Genomic DNA, 26466 nt, shown 5'->3' with positions numbered 1-26466 from the left:
GATCCTAACTCTCTCTGTTTAGAGCATTTTGGCTTCATATTTGGCACATGTTACCTCTGCATTACCTAGATGTGCAAAAACTCTTTTGTCACTCACTCATTTTTTGAGCACTTGACTTGAGATGTGGGACATTTGACTGACAGTGAGCAATACATTTATTTACTGTTGGACAGTGCATTGCCGTGGTATTGTTGTTTTCATTAAAAAGTTTTTAAAAAAAATCCTGGTTGAGCTAATATCCGCAGTTGTGGGTGGGGGTATATTAATCACAATGAGTGATAGTTCTAGTTTATGTACTGTATCAAGTCCAAAATTTTATGCAATACTGTTATGCAACCACAGACTGTCTGCAATGATTTGTGTAGATGTATAATGTCAGTTGCAATATATTGAGGATCGAATATTGGATCACACTGACCAGAAATAATTCATGTCTGATAAAAAAGCTTGCAAGAGACTTAACGCACCAATATTTACCAACTTTTATCAGCAGAAAAGTATGAAGAACAAGAACTTATAACAATCACTTGAACCACATATTCATCATATCTGTACTTTGATGAATGGAAGATTGATAAGAGAGGAATTTTTTTTTTTTTTTTAACTACAACTTTCTGGTTTACATATAGCATCATATTTTAGTGTATTAATGTGGGATATACAACATGCAATCTTTGTATAATTGGAAATTAAATGTTGGTGAGAGTGTCATTTTGCAGCTAAACAAATCCAGCTGGCAAAAAGCAAGATGTCATCGGGTGTGGTCAGACTGGCAAAACATCAAGAAATTTAAGATTGTGATCTTTAAGATCTCGAAGTTTTTGCCAGTGTGATGCGGACTTCCGTTGATTCTTCTTGCGAAAATTCCCACTCTAACTAGGGATTTTTCCCCCACCCCCTCCAAACTTCTCTAAATTTTGCCAGTGTGACTGCAAGAAACTGAAACTTCGCGATTTTTGTCAAGTGACCAGTCCACCACCCGCTTGCATAATTGCGGACTGTGTCTCTGAAGCGCGAGGCCATTGTCATGTACAGGCGTGCATTGTTACGTCACAATCACTAGCCATCAGACGGAGCGCTCTTTCTTCTTTGTCGCATGCATGCACTAAGAACCAAACTTCTCGATCCTGAAATAGAGAAGTTTGACTGCCAGTGTGACCGTACGACAAAAGATCACAAAGTCTTCGCGATCTTAATTTTCTCAATCTCTTGCCAGTCTGACCGCACCTTTTGAGTCTTATTCATGGGAAATTGAGACATGCAAACTGAATGATATCGAGGGTCATTCATGATTTTCTCTTTGCAGGGGAACGTTCCGAGAGGAAACAGAGGGGGAGAGTGAATCAGACTGTGCCACCTGTACGGATGGACATTATTGCAACGGCACTGGCAACGTGGAGCCTGCTGAGTGTAGCAAGGGGACATATTCGGTGAGTGGATGGACGAGCAATTTTTTACGGAAGGAAGGAAAATATTGGTTGCACAACAACATGTTACACATTCCTGACAACAAACAATTCACCTCCACCATATCAGACTTAAGTAAATTCAACAAAACTTTATCCCTTCCCTCGCCTCAAGTGCCATCGTCCCCAGTCTTGATCCATCCTTTGTTCCAACATGAACCAAACAGGCCACACCCACTTTGCACAAATGCATATTCATGACAGATTATTCAAGGAGCGATTGGTCAGTTGTCAATAAAGAAGATGAAGTCAGAAGTGATTTTTTTTTTTCGTGGAGAAGATGTTTGACTTTTCCGTTTACAGGTTGAAAATCAGCTGTGTCAGTTTTATTTGCCTAAAAGTTCAGATGTACTGGTAGGCTAGTGATAGGGGAAATAAAAGATTTAATGCATCATGATCATCTACATGTATATGTCCTAAGTGGTACATATCAACCTTTTACTTTAATTCACATCTATTTTTTTTTTTGTAGAACTGCAATGCACTGTATATGAGTGTTTTTATGGTGCAGTTCATCTTGATACGAAGACACCATTAACATGTATCAGAAGGCCTTACATGTGTGTTTTTGTTTGTTTTTTTGTTTTTTGGTCTGAGCACCATATTTGGGGGAATCATGAGTAAAGACATTCATTCCTTCATCAAGCAGGTATCACCAAATTTGCAAATATAGTAATAAGGTTGACAGTCATGCATCCACATATTACATCAATTCATCAATCAATTTGTGTTTGTGCAAATGAATAGAATCTAGTTCAGGTATTGCCAACAGAAAGAAAGTACTAAGTATTGAAGAATATAAGCACAGTATTGATAAATTTCTTCTATCTAGCTTGTCTTCATTTGAAATGAAATGAACATGAAGATAACAAGCCAAGACTCACTCTGAACTGTCATGATTTGTCCTTTAGCACTTTGGAGCCACCGAATGCACCACATGTGAAGCTGGCTACTACTGCGATGAGAGGGCTACAACACAGACCAACATGTACTCTTACAAGATCTGTCCAGCCGGGGTGTTCTGTGACTACGGCAGGACCACGGCTCCAGACCTCTTCAATGACGCTTGCCCCGCTGGCTCCTACTGCCTCAGTGGAGATAGGGTAAGAGATATTGGAGATTATCTGGAGCTTACAGTCTGAATTTGATTCTTTTGAAAATGTGCCCTTTAGATGTAGAAAGTTCTAAGATTTTTTATGCTCCATGGAACTGTAAATGGTGGCAGCATGTTGAGGACAAATCCATAGTATCCTCCGAACTCTGTGCAGATACAATAATGTGCAACAAGGATAGAATCTGCAGTGAATATGCAGTCACATTTTACTCTTTAGTAATTCTCTGAGTCTTATTCAAAAGTATCATCAATTTTTGGCATGGCATTTAGAATGTCATTCCAATATGTCAGCATGTCCCGCTAACATTCCTCACAGACCACCCTTAGTTCCCGCTTGACGGCATATGCTCCACCGGTATCCATAAGTCATAAGCACTGAAGTGGTCTGCATGAAGAAATGCAGATCTCCACTTAGCAGTAAAGTACTTAAATGTTTGAGGAGCCACTTTTATTTTATTAATTTTATTCATGCTGTAATGCAGCCTCGAGCATGTAGTGTGATGAAATCTATCGTTAATGTTCACACAACCAAAACTAAAATGACATACAACTTATGGTTGCTACCCCAAAATAGATTTTTACAAAGTGTACACACCAACATAATACTTCGTCAGTGAGTTGGTTGCTACCCCAAAATAGATTTTTACAAAGTGTACACACCAACATAATACTTTCGTCAGTGAGTTAAGCGTGATGTTTATTTGATGTCGTCAAACAGGATCCATTCCCAAGACACTGTCCGAACGGCACATACAGCGACGAGGTTGGGCTGACACAAGAGTCTGAGTGTCAGACTTGTCCAGCTGGCCAATACTGTTCCCCCACGGGACTCACAGCACCGGTGAGTGAATTTCTGATTTCTTTTAAATAGAATTGGACTGCAACTTAAACAGGGCTCCTTGCCAAATTATTTCTTTGGTGTTTGTTGTTGTTGTTTTGTGTGTGTGTGATATTTCATACCTGTATTTGTCCATGAACTTTGATGTAGCATGCCAGGTTGTTTCACTGAGCAGTTGTTTTATCCCTTCCCCTCAAGCTCAGTGCACAGTTTGTCAACCTACCAACAATGCCAGAGTCTCTCAGGGAGGCCAATGTGATACAACAGGGGTTAAGGGGTCGTTTAGTAGGTTTGGAACATCTATGCCAGCGGGCTACAAAAGCAAGAGGTGAATATGTGTTCTGGTCATATCAGGGCAATTACCCCCTGGCTAAATATCGGTTAGTGGTAAGGTTAGAGTAAAGATTAGGGTTAGGGTTATGTTTAGGGTCTAGAGTTTGGGTTAGGGTTAGGATTAGGTTCAGGATTAGGATTAGGGTTAGGGTCAGGGGAAGAGTCCGGGGTAATGGCCCAGGGGGTAATTGCCCTAGACCTGTTCTGGTGAATGAGCGCAATGAGTGAAATTTGTGTGACATTTCAGTATATCTCTCCTGTGAAGCTGCTATCATTTTCCAAAAGGTTTATGCTTTTGGATTTCCCCTTTCTGAACCCGTTGAGAACGGGCTGATTTTGCTACAACACGCATTTCCCTTGACTCCTGCCTGAGTATTGTATACTTGAGATTAGTCTGTAATTAATGGGTTAACTGAGGTTTCATGAGGCTTAGGCATAGACTGTAATCATGTTTGTTTTTCGACACTAACCTGCAACAGGCTGGTGATTGTCCTGGTGGTCACTACTGTCCAGAAGGTACAGCCGACGCATACGAGAATCCCTGCCCGCAGTCCTTCTACCTGAATGCTAGCGCTGGAGAGAATTCGCAGGGTTGTACGCTGTGCATTGCTGGCTACTACTGCCCAGAGCAAGGCCTGTCTTGGCCCTATGAGTGCACACGAGTAAGTAGAACTTTTGACAGACATCACGACACCATGCCGGATTTGTACACAGAACACATCAGCTTTACTTAATTTTGTAATTTAGGAATAACCTTGCATACAGATACAGTATAGCATTCTGTGCTCTGCATTTGTATCATTGCTTTAAAAGTTTTTTGTGCTTTTTAAACCACCGAGTATGCGACTGATCCCCCAAGCAGTGTCCCCTCTTCGATAGTCTTCGATCAAGCTCACCAACTTACAAAGATGTTAAAAAAAAATGAAAGAAATCCAATGCACAACAGGCATACATGGTTATTCATTTTGTTTGGTTTTATTTAATCATAAACAACCATCCTACGCAGAACCAATAAGAGTAATACACTGTGATATCTTCTCCAGTGACAAGAACACACATACAATTGTGATAGCATGCACTGTGCTATGTATTGAATGTGTATAAAAAGGAAAAGAGCTGTTCTTGTTTCAAGAAATAAGACATGCACTGAACTTCACATGTTCAACAGCTGGCACAAAGGATAATTAAAATGCAGTGTTTAAAACTTGAACATTGAAATATTAATCTGGGTACAAAGCAAAAACAATACAAAACAAAACAAAACTACCGTAGGACACTTCTGCTGTTCGTTACATACTCTACCAGTGGTTGTAGTCTTACGTAATGATCTAGACTGCCGCCAAAATCTTGGGACATACATTGTGAGTGCTGAATGTGAAAGCTGGGCGGATATGGAGGTGTAGGTCATGGCATTCTGATGGCCGTTGTGTATACAGATGTCATAAATGTTATCTTTCTGCTGCTGTTTGCCTTTCTTTCCCCAGGGCTTCTTCTGTCCGGCTGGCAGTGCCTTCCCCCAGCCTTGCCCGACTGGTACCTACGGTAACTCCACCCTCCTGCGGCGCAGTGAGGATTGTACACCTTGTCCCGGAGGGTACTACTGCGAAGGTGCCGGTAACCAGGAACCAACAGACGTTTGTGATGCTGGCTTCTATTGCAGCTGGAAGGCCCTCTCATCAGTAAGTGTCTAGTATATCAAGCAAAGTGTGTCTAGAATATTATGAGTAAAAGTTCTTGATTCTGTTCACTGTCTTATAATTGTTCTGTACCATTCACTGCTGGTATTTTGAACAGTATGTGTGAGAAATGTGGCAGAGGAGGAAGAAACGGCATACAAATAATGCACAGGACAGAGTGGATCGGTGAGAATTGGATGCACGAGTTTAACTTTGGAACTGTTTAATCCCACTTGCTGCGCTCGTGGGTTTTAGACTGTTTCCAAAGTTAAACAAGAGCATCCAATTCTCACTGATTCCCACACTAGGTCTGTGCGTCATTCGATTAATGAAGTTCATGAAATTTAACCCTTTTCCACCATCATGTGTGTGGTACACCTGCAATATTATACACGGCTTGAGCCATGTATTGAGATTCCAGACACATGTCTCAGTGTGGATCAGTAAAAAAAATCAATGCATGATAATCAACCAATCAGATTGCAGAGATTGTAAAGCTCATTTTATAAAATGTTATGAACAAAGCAGCGAAACACTACCACTTTAGCATACTACACCCCATACGTAGATACACATTCACTTATACTGTAGGTGGTTCAGGGGTTAAAGGGTTAAAGCTAAAATACAGGTACCTGTGTTCAAGACCTACCTCATCATGTTCTCTGTGTCTGTTCTTTCTGCAATGTCCAGGCCCCTGTGGATGGCTTCACTGGAGATGTCTGTCCGCCCGGTGGTTACTGTCCCGCTGGGTCAGCCTTCCCAGCCAACTGTCCCCTTGGAACTTACAGCAACTCCTCTGGCTCCAAGTCACCTGATGATTGCATTGCTTGTGACCCTGGGTAAGTGGTGCCTTGCATGCCTTCACTCTGAGGCAATGCACATCAATGCAAGAATAAACTTAACACATTTGAGAAGAGATAGATAGATACTTGTAGGTAGAAATATAGACAGATAGAAAGTAGATAGATAGATAGATACATACATACATAAGATAGATTATACATATACATTGTAGGTAGTATAGATAGAAAGATAGATAAATAGATAGATAGATAGATAGATAGATAGATAGATAGATAGATAGATAGATAGATAGATAAATAGAAAGATAGATGTAGTTAGGGAGGTAGGTAGATAGGTAGATAGATACTATAGATAGATAGATAGATAGATAGATAGATAGATAGATAGATATATAGATAGATAGATAATGTAGATGTAGGTAGGGAGGTAGATAGATAGAAAGATAGATGGATGGATAGATAGAGAGGTAGGTATGTATATATCTGTTGGTAGGTTGATAGAGAGCTAAATAAATAGAAAGAAAGATGGATGAATAGAGGAAGAGGAAGAGAAAGATGAAAAGAGTTTCTATGTTTTGCCTCTGTGGCCACAATACAATTAAAGAAATCGAGCTGTCATTGCAGCATTCTGTAAATCAGAGAGGTGGGTTGTGATACGGGATATGGGAGGATTATCCCACATAACATGAAATTCAAGGCCTCAGTTGGTCATCTAGTAACACCCAGTAGCATTGCAGGTGGTCAGTGTAATTAGAGGGTTTGTTCGTCAGTTCTAAATGAAACATGAACAGAAAATGAGATCTGAACAGTGCAAACAGAAGGCAACATGAGAGGGTAGGTAGAAGGAGGAGAGGTATTACTGGAGAAGTATTCTTTCATTCTTGACTCTGAAGCTACTACTGCGCTGGTGACAACAACCCAGAACCCACTGGACCGTGCAGAGCAGGGTACTACTGCACCGGTGGTTCGGGCACGCCCATCCAACATGAGGTACCTGCGGGCCACTACAGCCAAGATGCTGCCTACAAGGCGGAGCCCTGTGAGAGGGGCACCTACCAGACTGCCACCGCCTCCTCCTCCTGCCTGGACTGTCCCCAGGGGGCCTACTGTAACTCGTCGGGGACGGCCACGCCTGAACCCTGTCTATCGGGTCACTACTGTCCCCCTAGGACCATCATACCTATTCCATGCCCACTGGTAAGCGTACAGAGATATCACTAACAATTGTAATATTAAGTGTAATTTGTAGTCTTTTTTGCCACTTAAGTTGTCATTGTTTTGTGACATTGCGTGAAATATGACATTGTCTCTTTCAAAAGATAGAACAAGGAAAAAGAAATGATCCTAACCTTTGTTGAAAAATTTGAGAAAGAAACTATAATTGATCATTTCATTGTCATTTCTTGACATCAGCATTGACTAGAATGACATCATGAAGAGCTTTAGGTTCGTGTAAGTAGATCTATTACTTTATTGTCTAATACCAAGCCATCATTTACAGTCTAAACTTGTGGAAGTGGAATCCAGTGGATGGAACAAAACTACAACCTTTGTAGGTCCCAGAGGATTGTGAGTTTGGTTGGTGTTAGCTGCTCTAAAGCTTACTGTCTATCTGCTGTGTGTACACCACAGGGTACCTTCCGGTTCGAGACCAGCGCCCAGTCGGTTGGGGACTGCAACACCTGTGATCCCGGCAAGTTTTGTGGAGAGACTGGACTGTCGGCGGTCAGTGGTGATTGTGCTGCTGGCCACTACTGCCTTGGTGGAGCGGACACTTCTCACCCCTACGTCACCGAATGTGTGAGTACTGTGTGCTAGAGTGTGTTCTTGTGTATATGTCAGAAGATGCATGTTTCTTGGTCCTTTGGTATAGCACCTGACTCGTGTTAGTGTAAGGTTGCTGGTGCAGAACCCAGTCATGGTACATAATTGTATTACAAATCTTCAAACTTTATAAATCCACATGTAGTCTGCTCCAAGATCACATTGTGATATGCTCCCTCTTGCTGGTTCTTCACATTATGACATGTTCGAATATCATGCAGCCCTGCAAAGTACTACAGCCATTTACCAATCTGACCCATGGGGAAAATGTTCCTGTTCTTTAATTGAGGAGGAAAGAAATGTCTTGATTTGGTGGAATATGAGAGAAAATCACTAAGATTTAGAGATGTACTGGCTTCTTGACCACTATCAGTAGTATATTTGCTCTCTGAAGAAGATATTTGTGATAGAAATGCTAATATTGAGAAATGGAAAAACGATATCTGAATCATATGTTGAAATGGTGATGTTGATTATCTTTCTGAGGTTGCTTCATCCCTCTTGCAGGCAAACTCCACTGTTTTAGGGGGTGGAGAATGCCCGCCAGGATACTACTGCCCGGCTGGTACGGCCACGCCCAACATGTTCCCCTGCGAGAATGGAACGTACCTGAACGTGACCGGAGGCCAGTCCCAAGACGACTGCCTGGACTGCCCGGGTGGAGAGGTTTGCGCCGGCTATGCTCTCACCGAGCCATCTGGCCTCTGTGCGGCAGGTAAGTTTGATTGTGGTTTGTCACCCCCTCCTAAGGAGATAGAGTTAATAGCTGTTATCCCAGATTGCTGAATAATAGGTTGAATACAGCATTGTTCACTTGTAGAGGATGAAGAGTGCTTTGTTCACGTGATTACATGCACAATAAATAGCTACTTTGTTTCTTTCATAATCACTATTTTAAAAAATGTTTAGAATTTATCCTTCAGATATGTGATGCTGCTATTTTATGTAGTATTGATTGCTGATGGGCTGCATTTCATTTGCATCCATGAGATGTCCGTGTCACCGATTGTTCATTTCATTTGAAAAATGAAAAGAGAACAGAAGGGGATAGAAAGTCAACTAGCACGAAAAGGTTGCTGTCCCTCGTGCAAGTACGTTTATCTCAAGGTGCTATTGGCATACTTAAAGATGTTTTGTCTGTAGATTCAACATCTATTGTGTGAGTGCTATAGCCAACATTAGTCTATACATCAAACATGTCAGGTTTTATCATGCCCAATTTCCTCCATGACAGATATACAATATGACCATCATATTTTGATGTACAGGAGTGTGAAAATTACCAGATCGGATAGCAATGTCTCATTTTGGAGCTTGAGTCAGATCGGCCAGAATAGCTATGCAAATTGATATGGTTTTTCATTTATGAGCAAATGTGCAATACTTGTGATCGTGCAATGAAGCTGAGAAATAGTGGAAAATAATATGTTATATTAGGATCATGAGATCACAATTTTCACGTATCTTTACATCTACAATGCAGATGTACATTGTGAAGTCAAAATGATACCATATCATCGTAAGAACGATATTTTGTGCTGCTCTTTCCAGGATACTTCTGTCTTGGTCGGGCCTTGACCCAGTACCCAACAGACGGTACCACAGGTAACGTCTGTCCAGTAGGTCACTACTGTCCAGAAGGCTCTCCTGCAGCCCTGCGGTGCCCGGACGGCTTCTACAATAACATCACTGGCCGGGCGGAGTGTTTCACGTGTCCGGCAGGTGGGTGGGGCCTGTGGTTTATACCGGTGTGCTAGTCTTAACTTCAGAAATGGTCTGAAGAATTTCATTTACTGTCCATGACTCCTCTTGTGTAATTTGACAAAGCTGATAGATGTATTTTGATATAACCTGTGTGTACTGTGATGTCATGTATTAGAGAGGTAAGTTAGTGTTGTGATGTCATTGTAATGGAGGTATTATGTTGTACTTATTCAAATTCATGAAATTCTTCCGTCGAGATGTTTTCATTTCAACTGATTGACAGTTGCCCTACATCGATGTAAATAAGCACTGAATTGATCAGTGTTTTGGTAGTGGCCATGATAAAAAAATCATGGGCGTACATACTAATCAATCAGACTCCATGTGTAGGACTTCCTTGCTCACAGCCATACATACAGAGGTCAAACCATTGTAAGGGGAATAGGAGACAGGGACTGTTGTAAGGGAGACTAGAGTGAGAATCAGGTAAAGGGGTTTTGAAGTTGGTACGAGGAGAAGTATGAACCAGAAAGGAGGGAGGGGAGGGGGGTGTGAAATCATGGAAATAAGAGAGAGAAGCGATGGAGATTTTAGAATCTTAAACGATGAACCATGGTATATCATACTTGTTCTGCAGGATTCTACTGTGCTGATGGTGAGCGTCTCCTGGCATGTCCCCGGGGCCACTACTGCCCCCAGGGCACCGGGAGCAACGGGTCCATCCCTTGCCCTCGGGGGACCTACAACCCAGACCTGGGCCTCGCCTCCGAGGACCAGTGCCAGCCCTGCGCCGCTGGTTACTACTGCACCCAGCTGGGAGCCTTCTCCTTTGGCATAGCCAATGCCTCGGCTGGGCCGTGTGATGCAGGGTACTACTGTCAGCTGGGTGAGTTGAGATTTCTAGGCATTCTTGATTTAAAGGGACTATGTTCTTGGTTAACTATCTGAAAGGCTTTTGATGCAAGGGCATCATTTCAGTTAAGATGCTTGTGAGTGATCTGCTGTCAGTGAAAATTTGTACTGCTTTCGTATTTTTTGTGCTTTTCCTTTGTACACCTATCAGAGGCATTACGTTTTGCAAGTTCCCCGTCTGCAAGTTGTGTCAATCAGTTGTTGCCTCGTTGAATTTCATATGTGACAGCACTAAGATGAACTGAGTGAATTTTGATTGTCAAACCCACTTAGTCCAGAGGTCACTGTCTCACAGTCAGAGGTGCTGTATACAAATCATTTGTTAACTTACTATCAAAGTGGACATACTGAAAGCTACAGAGCAATTGACCTTGAAAAGCTTTGGTTAAGATGCAGTGAAATGTGGTGACGATTCCTGCCCTCTTTGTGATTAATGGTAACAACATCTAGAGCTAAACCTTGGCATTTCTGATTGAAGCTGACTGAATGCGTAATCCTTGAATGTGATGTGTACCGTATGTCCCCAAAAAAATTACTACGGTACCCTCCGCAACGATAACTTTAAAAATAGTGAATCAGTCCAAAAACAATTTCAGGGTATGAAACTGTAACTCATTGTCCACATCTTACAGAAAACCCCATTCAATTTGCTTCAGTGGTCAAAGAGAAATGAGGAATTTTGTAGAGCACATCAGGAATCTCTTCCCTCCAAGTTCTGTCTATTATGTTCACACATTAATGTGCAGTTCCAAGAGTATCCAAGTGCTAAATTTGGAAGAATCAGACTCATGACATGCTTTACAACAATCCACATTTCTCTGTGACCGCATAACCAAATTGAATGGGGTTTTCTGCAAAATAGAGCTAAGATGTTGTATTGTAAGACACTAAAGCTGCAGTATTTAGACGGTTTAATCATATCGGGTGTTATCAATGCAAAAATCTGATTGTATTTTTTTTTTGGACATACTGTACAGGCGTGAATGTGAGTAACCCTGATGGCGAGACGAACAGTGGAATAGGCGGACCGTGTCCTCAGGGCTTCTTCTGCCCGCAGCAAACGTCCGTCCCGCAGCCCTGCGTCAATGGAACCTACTCGGACGGCCTCTACCTCACCCAGCAGTCGGAGTGCACAGACTGCGATCCCGGCTTCTACTGCGGCACCTTCAACCTGACGGAACCACAGGGGCCATGTGACCCAGGTTTCTATTGCACCTATGGAGCTTCCTACCCTAATCCTCTTGGTGAGTGTCGCAATCCACTGTTCCAGCGTACCATGTAAGGAATAGCTCCATGAATGAATGGATGGAAGAATGAGTGATTGACAGAAGGATGGAAGGAGGGATTGATTGGCTAAATCCTTTGTGTGCATGGAGTTTCGATTGATGCAGAAAACCCCATAGCAGTGTACATATGGTCCAAAGTCTCTGGCATAGAAAGGTTTAACTGAACGTTTTTCAGGCAGAAGACTGGTAGAGTGAATTCTTGAATCTGTGGATTCCTGAAGATCCTGCCTCATGTTTTCATTCTCTTACTTTCCTGTAGATGTTGAGGATGATATCTTTGGAAGGTTTTGAGAAGTATGGCATCAGAAACTAATCACTATATTAAACATGGTTTTATGTCGATGTAGTAGCTGACATTCTGCCGTTTGATAACTGTCGAGGCGTAATTGCATCAAATAAGGCCTTTTGTGCTGATAAAGTGTAAGACATATCCAAGTCCAAAGTACATGAAGGTGATGCATTTGACCAAGTCACATCAGCAACAAGGTCGTTCATGAAGTTACAAGATCAGCCGTGTCGTGACCTTTGACCTCTCCAATGAAGCCGTGTTTCCCAATGCATCTCTCCTCCAGGTGATGACGATACAGGAGCACCGTGCCCCGTTGGGACTTACTGTGAGTCGGGATCCAGTGTACCCATCGGCTGCCCACCAGGCACCTACAATGAGAACACGCAGCAGTCGGAGTGCCTGGCCTGTCCGGCTGGCTGGTACTGCCCCGGCAACGTGTCCAACTTCAGGCCGTTTGACTGCCCGGCTGGCTACTACTGTCCCAATGGTGAGAGCGAGTGTTTGGCTTGCATATATTACCTGTCATGTGGTAATCTCATTGTTGCAGATATGCTTGTTGTCAGTGAAAACAACCAGTAATTTTTTCAGGGGAAATACATGTTGTATTAGATACTTCAATGGAGATGCTCCATGAAGAAAGATACATGCTGTACTGATATGGTGCAGTTGAATAAGTACTTTAGCTTAACAATAAATCTAAATCTAAACACAGTGGTCTGTTCATAAGTATTGCCTTAGAGTAGTAAGTATTCACATCATATTGTAGCATATCATGCTACAGTTATTATTTTTTGAACATGCTGATAACAAGAGAGTCAAAAATTTGCATCAAGGGAGCTCATGTGAAAATGTAGAATTTCAACTAATTTAAAATAAATCTCTGTGTAACTTTTAAAGGTCAATCTAGTTTGATGCTGGCGTATCAGCCAAGATTTCGTTTGTTATGTTGAAAAACTGAAAATTATATGAGTCTCAATGTCAAACCAAATTTTTTGAGAATGTGTATACCTTCATTTCATTTACGCAGTATTACTTTGCTATGACTCGGATTTTTGAAAAAATAATGAGGAAGTAAATGAGTAAATGTATCTAATATGTGGTACATGTATATGAATGTATTGATCTGCAGCTATTGTATGTTTCTTCACTGTGCAAGTTTCTAATGTGTAGAGTTTTATACCATATATTTCACCCCTTCCAACAGGAACTGAGCATGCCTACCAGTATCCCTGTCCAAAGGGTACCTACCGGCCAGACCAGAACGGTCACTCCCTGGACGACTGCACTGTCTGTGACCCTGGAAAGTACTGCGCCTATGAGGGTAACACCACCTACACCGGCGACTGTGATGAAGGTATGGGCACTCATTCAACGTTCATTCAAAATGACTGATTTTACTTGTGTCATGTAAAGGCTGTTTCTTGTCTGGTGCGATGGATGTTGTGTAGATAGTGTGTGATGCATTGATTATGCTCTTATCCCTGCAAGCGTCTGCCTTTCTCTAGATTCCCCCCACATATTGTTTTAATTCCTTATATGAATATGACTTGCTCCAGACAATGTAAACACATTCTGTCACATATCTATTGCACAAAGTTCATTTCAATCTGTATACACATCAATTTTATTAATATTTTTTTCCATGAAAAGAAATGTTGCTACTAAGTGATCCTTGTCTTTCAGTCGAATCTTCTGGACTGTTAGTATTTGTCAACACATTACCTGCACCTTTGTTAAGGGAAAGAGCTTGCCTAGAAAAGTCTCAAAATCTTTGGAAGTGGAGAATTATTCCTTAAAGGAATAATCCCTGACATATGATTTTGCAATTGTAAATTAGTCAATAGTATGTGAAGAGTTTGTTTATCTTCATCACTGAATTAACATGTTTGTATGTAAGATGTAGATACATGCCACGCTGCAAAGTGGTCATGTTTTATTTTCCCGGGAAGACAATATTTTGAAAGCTAACTCGTCTTCTGTTCTCATTCAAGATGTATGCAGGTATATGATTTGTTTGTTCCACTGCATGACCCAAATACATGGAACATACAAATCATAATGAAGTAGAGTCACTTGCAGTCATATGTTCCGTCAACCACTTAATCAATGTCAGTGTCCTATAAAAAACTGTGTCTCTCAATTTGCAACGTCTCCTATCCAGGGTACTTCTGTATCCAAGGGGCGTGGACTGCCCAGCCAAACGACTTTGATAACTACACGGACGGCGACTGCCTCTGTCCTTCCATCACCACTGGAGGGCGCTGTCAACCTGGTTACTACTGTCCGCGGGGATCCAGTGAACCTCAGGAATGCACCGAAGGCAACTACTGCGACATTGAAGGTATGAACATGCCTTGTTTAATAAACTTTGCATCTGTGGTGTTACTGTGTGCTGTATTTGTAAGTTCATCAGAGAATGCTTGCTGCATACCAAAAAATGTAGGTAGTACTAAGTAACTTGTCATGTTTGAGTGCAAAGTACAGGTCATTTTGTTTTACTTTGTTTTGTTTTTTTGTTTCAATCTACCAATTGGTAATAAGTGTCATCAACACCAAAAGAAGCACAGATTGGTGACTGGCGAAATGTATCCATTGCTGTCAGACAGACTTGCTGAAGTATAAGATGCAATTTTGCTTCTCTCCTCTTAAAGACAGAGTGGTCAGGATATCACTGAAATCTATTTCAAAATGTCTTCCTTAAAATGTGACATACAGGTCTTGCTGATGTTGCTGGTCTCTGCATGGAGGGATACTACTGTATAGGTACAGCTGTCAGACCCGACCCAACCGATGGAATCACTGGGGACATTTGCCCACGTGGAAGATTCTGTGGTAAGATCCTTGACATCATTGCTTCATCTACGACTCCTTTATATTTTATCATTATGATTCGTATGTGGATAAATCAAGTCGATAATGAAGTTTCTAGTGATCGAGCTCAGCAAGGAAGTGTAATCAAGTATGTTTCATTGAATTGTGCAAGTAACTGGACCAGTAGATCATGCAAATGCAAAAGAATATTCACCAATATCATCCCTTCCTGTTATTTGAGAATGAATTATGTGCGTGTAAGTGTGAAGGAAAACATTCAAGTGCTGTAACTTTTTTTTTCAATCATAACCTTTTTTTTCCAATGCACTGTAAGAGGGTCACTCTTTAAGCATGTTGTTTCCAAACTGTGACAATTTCTGAGAGATTTAATTCAGGGCATACCAGAAATCAGTAAGTAATGGCTTGAACTGGGATAGGATTGGCTTCATTGGGATTGATGTATTCATTTCATGTGTTTTCACTTTATAAAGCACGCATACATAAAATTGTGACAATAATATGACAAGTGTAACATGACAATGTGACAAAACAAACAAGCAAACAAACAAGCAAGCAAAGTTTTTAAGTGAAGGGGTTAACGAGAAAGCAATGGGCCTTACTTAAAACCAACTGGAGTAAAATAACCAGTGTTTTGATGCAAATTGCATGTACCTGAACCACATCTCTCCTTCTGTCTGGTGCTGTCTATATAGGCAATGGGACGGGTGCCAACCCATCCAGGTGCCCAGCTGGGACATACTCCAATGCTACGGGCCTGAAGAGAGAGGGCCAGTGCCTCCAGTGTACCCCGGGCTACTACTGTGAGGACCCCGGTCTCACGGAACCGACGGCGCCATGTGACGAAGGTGAGGATCGATTTTAGCAGCGGCAAGAATCCATGAGCTTGTCTGGAAAGAATATCCATTCTTTATGATAATAATAATAATACAAAGCACTTGCTTTAAAAGGAGGAATGTTCGTGTGCATCTTGATTTCGCGAATTTCGCGAGTGCCAAAAGTCACGAAAGTAAAATGCACGCGAAAGTTCTTGCCTACACAATATGCATGGGATGCCATTTGCAATTCGCGAAAATTTTATGCTGCAAGAAAGCCTGCCAGCTCCAATATGCGAAATTTTCATGCCGCGAATATATCATGTTTTACAGTATTATACATTTTCACTCTAGTCTTACTATTCCAAGGCACAGAGGGGTACATAACATAATAAACCTACATAATGAATTAATACATGGAATTATATGAAAGAACAAACAAAGAAATAGCTGTAGTTTGTAAATGTATCATATGAGCTTCAATGCATACTTGTGTGTGGTGTGTGGTGACGGAAACGACTGAGACGACAAATTAGACTTCAAGCATTATGTGAGTTTAGGTAGCCCCTGTGTGCAAATTTCTAGCATATATGAACAGAACCATCATAAGTCTTAGCAAAAAGCAGCCTTGTAATTCACAGAGTGATACTACCTGCTGATTATTTAGATGCATTCCAAGAGATTCCATTGTACTGACAACGCTCAATACTACGATTAATGGGTAAAATATGTAGCAAGTAATAAATTATTTTAGCATAACATTGTCTCTACCTTTGTTAATTCATTCCCTCACAGGCTTCTACTGCCCTCTGGGCCAGTCTAGCAGTAGCCCATATCCCTGTGGAGAAGGCTACTACTGTCTGCAGGGCAGTGCCAACGAGACAGCCTGTGAATCAGGGACTTACCAGGACCAGACTGGACAGTCTTCCTGCAAAGTTTGCTATGGAGGTCTGTACAGAACTTCTAATGAAGATTTTATGTCATTTTTATCAGTATTGGTTTGTGTTCGTTTCCAAGTGTAATTGAACCTCTTTGAACCATAAGTACATTGTACATAGATGAGTGCAGCTTTATAGTCACAAGGTACTCTCCTTTTCAGTATTAAATTTCACTGCATGAGATGTCCATGAGAGAAAGTTCAAAACAACTCTGACATTGTCAAGAACTACAGTGTTAGAGTCATTTGTAGCTCTGCAGCTTGAAGTGTTTGCATTGTGACATCATTCATGACATCATTCACTTTCAAATTTTCTCTTACACAGCAGGAGAAAAAATTGAAATGAAAATAATCACGGATATTTTACTGGATGCAATGTTTCAACACAACTGTATTTTCTTTTCAGTAGTGTGCATTTTGCTTGTTTAAGGGTCATACAAGTATGCGGTTAAGCACACAGATGTTTATTAGTGAATCTAGAGTTGTAAGTTAGAGAATTTCCTCAGGTTATTTACAGTGAAGAGTTTAAAGTGAACAACAGTAACAGAACTATGCAGTGCTCATGAGGAATGGATGGAATTCAGTGCATTTCTGAAGTATCCAGAGGTATGGTAGTTCTTTCTCATGTTAGATAGGATATTAACACGAGCTAAAGAATTATGGTACAGATGATGACATACTGATTTATGACCAGAGTGAAATACATGTAAGGTTATGTAGCTGTCCTGGAAGGTGTGTGACTTATCATGTCCATGTGGATTTGGGTTGATTTAAAGTCTGTTGTGTTCTATGTGTTTGTGACAGGCTACTACTGTGATGTCGGAGATGCCCCTATTTCTGACTTCACCATCTACGAATGCCCCGTGGGTTACTACTGCCCCAACGGCACCGAGTTCTCAACCCAGTATGCCTGCCCTGCGGGGACGTACAACCCCTCCACCCGACTAGAGCGAGTTGACCAGTGCCTGGACTGTCCAGCGGGCAAGTTCTGCGGCACCCCTGGTCAGGATTCTTGGACCGCCGATTGCCAGGCGGGATACTGGTGCATCGGGGCGTCCAGCAGTGCCACACCCAATGACGGAATGACCGGTGAAGAGTGTCCAGAAGGACGATACTGTGTGGAAGGTAAGATTCAGTCACTGGTCCACAATAGCGAGAAACTTAAGGGTGTATCTCACTGGAGGAGACTTCGTTGTGACTGCCACGACTCATGTGACTTGAAAGACCCCAGTGACTTGAAAGACCCCAAAAAATGGCATGCGCTCTCACCAAGAAGAAGACTTCAGGGCAATCTCAGAAATGTTTCCAAATGATACTATGATTTATTTGTCCGGAAGTCACCGAGACGTTGCCGTAACATCTCTGAGATGTGTTTGGTAGGTCGCCAGTGAGTCTCCGCAAGGTCGCAGAGACACATTTGAGTTTGAATTAAGATTTGAATTAATCCACTTGACTTGGCCGCAACTACAAGGAGACCACATGGAGATGTCTCTGTGACCTGCTGGAGACTGGAAAGAGTCTGTGAGAAAATCGAACGTATTTGATTTTCTCGCTACTCCTGGAGACTTGGCTGCATTCAAGGAGACATTGCAGAGATGTCTCCATGACCACTCTACAGCCAGGGAGACTCGAGTCGCCACCATGTTGCCAAGTAGTCTCCAGCCCAATGAGATACCCACTTAAGTCTCCTTTAGCAATGTAATATTGTGCTGTTGGGTGGCATTACGTGGGTCCAACTCCACTACAAAGGCAGTGAGATGAAGTAGAGGCTCTGCCTTCAGTGACTGTCAGGAAGACAACTGCTCGGGATTTTCTGATTTGAGCCCCAGAGATTCAGTGAACATAATTTTGATAAATTGAATGATTATTATGGCAAGTGTTCAAACAGTAATATGAATATTTATAACAAGGTACAATTGATATGCGAATCAGTCTGGTGAAGAGAGTTTGGGGGCAAAAGGAAAGTGATGTAGCATGTGCAGGTCATCAGGTGAAATGAACAAAAATAGAGGACATGTATGTCAGTGGAAAACAAAAGGGTCTTCCTTGATTATCAGAGGGTCATGGTCTTTCCCTTGAAATACCTGTTGGAAAGTATTCATAGTTTTTGAGGCACCCAGACAATCACAACTTCCTGACCCATCTTCACCCAGGTACGGAGGCACCAGAGCTGTGCCCAGTGGGGACTTGGTCTGACAGCAGGCAGCTAGAGCAGGCCAGTGACTGCTACCCCTGCACTGGAGGATTCTACTGCAACGGGACTGGACTCACCGCACCATCGGGACCTTGTAGTGAAGGGTAAGTGTTCTACCTTGATACAACTAATATATTTCTGACAGAAGAATGATGCTAATTATTTCGTATTATTTCATAATCATTATTTTTTTGTTATTATAATTATTGTATTAATATGATGGAAGATAATTATACCACTGTTGTTATTGTAATGCAGTAATATTATTGATATTTGATTGATTAATTAATACACATATTTGTCAGTTTGTGTATGATATGGTATATTTGTATTTTGTGTTTCGATAATGTAAATTTCAACAGTTTTTTGTACCCCATGTACCTGCCACTCGTTTTGAATGAAACGGTGGACCTGGTTTTTGTAAACATGTTATTCTGATACTGCATCGAACTTGAATAAAGTCATGATTAAACAAACATGCGTATCCATGTACATTGTACGTTAGAACTTAGTGCTCTGTTGTGTTATCATGCGGGATCCCACAAATATGAAGCACCAACCAAGCGTGCTTTAAGATTCTTGTCAGGAGGGGTCTGTGCCATAGAGAGTGTATCTATCTAGATGACTCACTCACTGTGGAATGCTGCTTGGTCACTACATTGACCATGTACACTGTACTTCATGAATAGAACACTTAAATCGTGGATTCATGTGCTCATCAATTTGTGCATTGAGATGCTCTTGCTGCATGAATATTTCATAAAGCTGGAACTTGAGACTAGGTTTTACATTTGTCAAGTGTACCAAGCACATTGTTGGACAAAGTATGTATAGATGAGATATTAGATAATTGTAGTACTGTGGCACTAGTGTAGTATCATAATTTCAAGTCACCTTTATACTCATGAGCTTGATACAAGTATATACAGTGTTAGTCCTTCCGTAGTGAATATTTTCATTGATATGTGGAATTTCCATTGTGAAATCAAAAATATTACAAAAGGTTATAGCATCAAGTCATTGGGAACTTTGACAATCCTAAAAATTAGTTTCATTGGGAAAGAATATAGAAAAAGAATATATTAAAAAGTATGACTGAAAACCTGTTGTATATCCTCCCTTTCCAGTTACTTCTGCTCGTCCAACTCCTCCACTCCTACCCCCGAGGATGGCGGTCTCACCGGTGACCCCTGCACTGCAGGCCACTACTGCCCCGGCCAGACCCCATCTCCCATCCCCTGTGAGGCGGGGACCTACACCACCACCACCCACCGCAGCGAGTGTGACACCTGTCCCGCTGGCTCCTTCTGCACCACGGGCTATGAGCCTGAGGATTGCCCACACGGTATGTCCAGGTCTTGCTTTACCTCGTTCAGTTCTCCAGATTATACCTCTCACCACACGACTGCCAAGTGGTTGCAGACCCGAAAGCTATATCAATTGCTAATTGAGTGATTTGTTTGGAAAATTAAACAAAATGAAATACACAGTATAGTTGTTTAGAATTAAAAGCGTATCTCCAACAAGCAATTTAATATAACTTTACTGCTGAATAAATTGATTTCAGTATTCCCTTTTTGTGACAATGAGACCTTTGTGCCGCCATGGTACATCTATTGCCAGTTACCCTTTCTGTGCCAGGGACTTTGGACAGTGTGTACAATGCTATAGGTGTTTTCTGTGCCCACAGGTGCTCAAAGCACACAGAGGGTTAATAATCTACCCCACATCTTTCCACACTGTAACAGGCTTCTACTGCCCTGCTGGAACCGGCTATGACTGGCAGCCGTGCCCCACGGGAACCTTCAGCAACATGGCTGGGCTGGCCAACGAGACCCAGTGCACTCTCTGCTCACCCGGCAAATACTGCTCCCAGCTGAATGCTACCATGGTAACGGGAGACTGCGACCCTGGCTACTTCTGCACGGAGGGCTCGGATACAGCCACACCCGAAGTCACCTTCAAAGGTAACATGGCTTGGTCTCCAGATGGCTTGCCATGCATGGCAGCTATTCAATATGTTTGTTTTCAGCTTCTTCTGCGTGGAATTTTATCAGTATTTGAAAAAAGTATTTAGATTTCTGCAGGCCACTGGGCCACCAGGCCACTGTTAATGTCAAGCACCTGGCTTTGATTATAGTCCAAAGAAATAAGGAGCACTTGTATGATTAGCACCTTCTCACTTTCAGTGTAAGAGTTGCAACCACTGTGATGCACTATGAAACTGGCTAGCTTCTGTATACTGACAAAAAGAAGAGATTTTCTCTTGATGCACACAACTCAAAATGATCTCTGCAAAAGCTGCATACACTGTGTATATTGCAAAACTGGTTTATGACTCAAATGTGTTTGGGAAGTATTTGATGCTTGATGCATACAAACTTCTGTTTACAGGAGTGGCCGGAGTGTGTCCCGAGGGATCCTACTGCCCACTTGGTTCGGACACTCCCACTCCATGTCCTAGAGGTACCTTTGGCAACCAAACCAAGCTGACCAACTCGGTGAGTCCAATCTTCAGTCTGTCAAATTTTGAACTATTCATTTTTCTAGAAATCAGAATTTTGCTTATTAATAGTTTTTTACTAGTGGTAAAAGATTTTAATAATCATTGATAATTGTTCTTGATGAATTATAAAATAATTGTACTGTAATGTTAGATATAATACAAATGCGGAAATGGAACATGATCTTTCTTGTGTAGTCTTAGGTCGTAAGGCAAGTACCAACAGTGTTTTTGTATGGTTTTAGAGAAAAAGCATTTTCTGTATTAAATATTTCATAATAACCTGGATTCAAATGTTGTAATGACTAGCAGCTGCAATGGTGTGTCATTCTACAATTTCAAAATTTAGCACTGCCATCAACAATATATGTCAAGGCTGATGTAACAGAAATTGAATACTGCATCTGTTAATTTCTTTGGGTCTCTTATTGAATGTTATTTCTGTCTGTGCAAAGTGATATTTTGGAAAAAGGGATGAAAAGATGTGTTACAGCACATTATTGTATATTACATATCTTGTTCTGATCTGAGCAGACGGAATGCACCCAGTGTCTGTATGGTCAGTACTGTGAGGAAGAGGGTTTGACGGCTCCCACTGGACCCTGCTACGCCGGCTTCTACTGCCTCCGCGGTGCAAGGGACCCCAACAACCCTGTAGTGGATTCCACCAGTGGGCCGTGCCCAGAGGGGCACTACTGTCCCAACGGCACCTCCTACCCGCTGTCCTGTGAGGCGGGTACCTACAACAACCAGACTGGACAGTCAGAGTGTGACCCATGTCCAGCAGGGTAGGTCTTAGTAGAAAGCAAGTTTTTGCTGAGAAGTCCATCTGTCTATCTGTCTATCTATATGTCTATCTACCTACACATATCTTCCTATAAATCCATCCATCCATGCATGTATCTAGATGGCTAGCTTTCTATTCACAACTTTTCAATATGTACATCTATCATCTGTCTATTTGTGCATATCTATCAGTCTGTTCATCCATCCGTCCATCCATTCATATATCTATCATCTATCTGTCTATCTATCTATCTACCTATCTATGTACAAAGTATCTTACTATCTGTCTATCTAATCTATCTAGCTGTCCATCTGTGTTTCTGTCTGTCTATCTATATATCCTTCTATTTATCTAAGTATCTGTCTATCCATCTCAAAGTAGGACAAAATGATTCAGAACATTTCATAGTGCTAACAATTTTAGGATAAACATTCCCCAAATAAACTCCCCCTTAAAGAAGGATGGGCTCCCAGGATAAAAGTTATGGTCAAGCACTTTCTTCTGTACTGGTAGTGATTTAACCTTCAACAACCCAAACTAGCTAGACTAGCATTAAAACATTACTGCTTTCACATTGCCTGAAAAGAAATTAAGCTCTGAAGTCTAAAATACCCGACATGTGTGAGGTATAGAATACATACCATTGTACTAATGTCCAAATGTCAAGTGTAATCATATCCTCTTCTGTTTTTACACCCTGCGTATTAACCTGTCCGCAAGATCTCATTTGCTTGTCGATAATTTAGTAATCCAACTCTGTCCAATTGGTGTCATGTAACATTGTATGTACAATGTATGTGTTCTCGTAGGTATTATTGTGAATCTGGGGACGTCCTGTACACTGACACGCCGTGCCCCACCGGTCACTACTGTCCCGAGGGTACCATGTCGGCCAATGAGTTCCCTTGCCCTGCGGGCTACTACAATGACTACGAGGGCAAGCAAGAGTTAGCAGACTGCAAACCCTGTCCACCAGGTATGATGTACTGACTATATACGTGTACATCGTGTACACCAAGAAGATCTAAAATCATACATTGTAAAGCACCACCTGGTAGCTGAGGGTGGATATGATAGGCTTTACAAGATAAAAATACCAAGGAGACATTTAAAAGTAAATCCCAAACCATGTTACAATATGCACACTCTTCTGATAAGGCCACTGACAGGTCTTCTCAATGTGAGCAATTTATTTTTGTCAGCTACATGTTGAGTAAATAAAAAAAGAAAAAAAAGATTATTCCCTCCATTCAGGCTAAGAGCTGAACTCTGGCCGTAATGTAACTGTGCTCTTTGCAGACTGTAAGAAACGTTTATCTACAATGTTATTCTCTGTGTACACGTATGTGACATGTATATACTGACATGTTTTTTGTCCCCGCCGAACGAGTTCGAGCAGGGGACTATGAAACGGGCTCCGTACGTGTGTGTGTCTGTGTGTCCGTGTGTCCGTGTGTCCGTCTGTCCGTCTGTCCGTCTGTCCGTGCGTCCGTGTGTGATCAAAATGTTCAAAATGCTACTCCTTCGCCATTTCTAACCCGATTTTGATTCTGTTTGCTTTATATGATAGCACTACATGGGAGCTTTGAAACTTCTATACAGAATTTCAGTTGTGACCTTTGACCTTGACCTTTGACCTATATTGTACATTTTGCTTCAAAATGCTACTCCTTCGCCATTTCTAACCCGATTTTGATTCCGTTTGCTTTATATGATGGCACTAGGTGAGGGCTTCAAAACTTCTACACAGAATTTTGACCTTTGACTTCTTTGACCTTTGACCTTGATTTTTGACCTATATTGTACATTGCCTACAAAATGCTACTCCTTCGCCATTTCTAACCCAATTTCGATTCCGTTTGCTTTATGTGATGGCACTAGGTGAGGGCTTCAAAACTTGTACACAGAATTTTGACCTTTGACTTCTTTGACCTTTGACCTTGATTTTTGACCTATATTTTACATTTTGCTACAAAATGCTACTCCTTCCCCATTTGTTACCCGATTTCAATTCCGTTTGCTTTAAGTGATGGCACTAAGTGAGGGCTTCAAAATTTCTACACAGAATTTTGACCTTTGACTTCTTTGACCTTTGACCTTGATTTTTTACCTGTATTGTACATTTTGCTACCAAATGCTACTCCTTCGCCATTTCTAACCCGATTTCGATTCCGTTTGCTTTATGTGATGGCACTAGGTGAGGGCTTCAAAACTTCTACACAGAATTTTGACCTTTGACTTCTTTGACCTTTGACCTTGATTTTTTTTACCTATATTGTACATTGGCTACAAAATGCTACTCCTTCGCCATTTCTAACCCGATTTCGATTCCGTTTGCTTTATGTGATGGCACTAGGTGAGGGCTTCAAAACTTCTACATAGAATTTTGACCCTTGACTTCTTTCACCTTTGACCTTGATCTTTTTACTTATATTGTACATTTTGCTACTAAATGCTACTTCCGGCGGGGACATATTTTACGCACCGCGTAATTTCTACTTTTCCTTGTTTTTGTTTTTTTTTGTGACCATGGAATCATTAGGGTGTAGGGCAGGGGTTGTCATTTCTGAACTCATAAGGTTATGAATTATTTCGAGCAATTAAAAGGAGTGTCTCAGTAAGCAAAGTTTTGTTTAACATTGACCTCCCACTACAGGTCAGTACTGTGCGACTCCAGGACTGGCCAACTCTACCGGTCTGTGCGCAGAGGGTTGGTATTGCATCCGAGGGGCATGGTCGGACACGCCCACAGACTACGGCTACAACAACATCACCGTCTCTTGTTTCTGTCCCACCAATGCCACCGGAGGCCAGTGTGAGCCGGGAGAGTTCTGCCCCCGTGGTTCCATTGAACCGTCTCCGTGCACCCCAGGTAGGGGATCCCCCCCTTTCTTCTTTCCCCCTCTCTCTCCCTTCTTCCATGTTCCTTCCACTCCACCCCCCCCCCCAACTCTTACTTTCCTGTCCTGATGATGCATTGTTTAAGAAATTGTGAAATATAACTGCCTCAGCAAAATGTCTCTATCCTTTATTAATAAGAATGTAATGACAAAGTTTTTCCCTCTCTTAAGCAGGAGTACACTCTATCAGGAACAGATAAAAAGATGATTCAGTTTTCACCAAGAAGATATCATTGACTGTCCAGTTCACATCCTGTAATCAATTCATGTACCATCCAAAGAAACTGTGCCTCTGTGCATGCTAATGATAACTTGGTACAGTGCAATCCTGTTATAACAAAATTCTCGATGTAAGGAAGTAGAAATTGAGGTCCCAGAATCATTGTCTATATATCATTATGTACCCTACTGTTTCGACATCACAAAATTTTGATGTAACAAAAGAAAAATGCCAGTCCCAAGGACATTATTTTGATGGGAGTCGCCTGTATTTGTTAAATGTCTCTCTTGCCTGGTGTTCATAATGAACTATCACATCGCATTACATGTGAAGATGAAACCTTAGTGTTTCATATCAAAACGATGTGACATATTTCTCATCAGACCAGTTCATAGACAATGAAACCATATAACAGAAATTTATTTCAGCCAAAGTCTTCAAGATCTAGTCCTTCAAGGGTACAGTACCTTAGTCAATGTGTGATTGATTTCATCCGTCACTTCAGGCTACTACTGTGAAGACCCAGGCCTGGCCAGTGTGACGGGGCCATGTGACGCCGGCTACTACTGCATTCTGGGAGCATTGGTGCGAGATCCAACGGACAACGTCACTGGTGCCGTCTGCCCGGCCGGCCACTACTGTCCGGCAGGAACGTACGACCCCGAGCCATGTCCAGCCGGTTACTATAGCAACACCACAAGGAATACGGATATTGGAGACTGCATGCCCTGCCTACCAGGTAAGACGTGAGAAGATGGGACTGTTATGAGAAAAGGGATGGATTGCTTTCATCTGAATGAAGAAGTACTGTGTAGAAGAAGGAGGGGAAGAAGACAGAGAAGAAAAAACAAAAATAAAGAGAGAGATAAAAATAGAACGAAAGAGAATGCAAGTAGCCATTCAAGAAATGTTCAAGATTATGAATCATTTTGAATAAAGAGACATGGAAATTGTTTGGTTAAGTAATGCTGCTTTTAGTCAGTCTAACATACATACAATTTGTATCACCTGCCTGAAGAATCAAGTGTTTCAATTT

The 26466-nt window shown here is 41.6% G+C and overlaps 1 protein-coding gene across 1 annotated transcript; it reads left to right on the top strand.

The window, feature by feature from the left end:
- Positions 1-3646: 3646 nt before the first annotated feature.
- Positions 3647-26180, top strand: LOC139729996 (uncharacterized). The gene is made up of 25 exons (XM_071640917.1): positions 3647-3703; positions 4231-4413; positions 5236-5430; positions 6118-6266; positions 7124-7427; positions 7863-8030; positions 8562-8769; positions 9606-9776; positions 10396-10644; positions 11648-11914; positions 12529-12732; positions 13450-13599; positions 14407-14586; positions 14961-15077; positions 15770-15922; positions 16685-16837; positions 17631-17951; positions 18980-19124; positions 20148-20365; positions 20769-20987; positions 21415-21521; positions 22058-22311; positions 23120-23286; positions 24967-25182; positions 25936-26180. Exons 1-25 carry the CDS (start codon positions 3647-3649, stop codon positions 26178-26180), a joined length of 4800 nt encoding a protein of 1599 aa, XP_071497018.1.
- Positions 26181-26466: the final 286 nt, after the last annotated feature.

The sequence above is a fragment of the Diadema antillarum genome, unplaced genomic scaffold (assembly GCF_040938485.1).
Source record: "Diadema antillarum isolate AM-2024a unplaced genomic scaffold, OU_Dant_1.0 seq00000285_RagTag, whole genome shotgun sequence".
In the NCBI taxonomy this organism is placed as follows: Eukaryota; Metazoa; Echinodermata; class Echinoidea; order Diadematoida; family Diadematidae; genus Diadema; species Diadema antillarum.
Note: the sequence above shows the minus strand (reverse complement) of the source record. Positions and strands in the feature narration are given on the sequence as shown.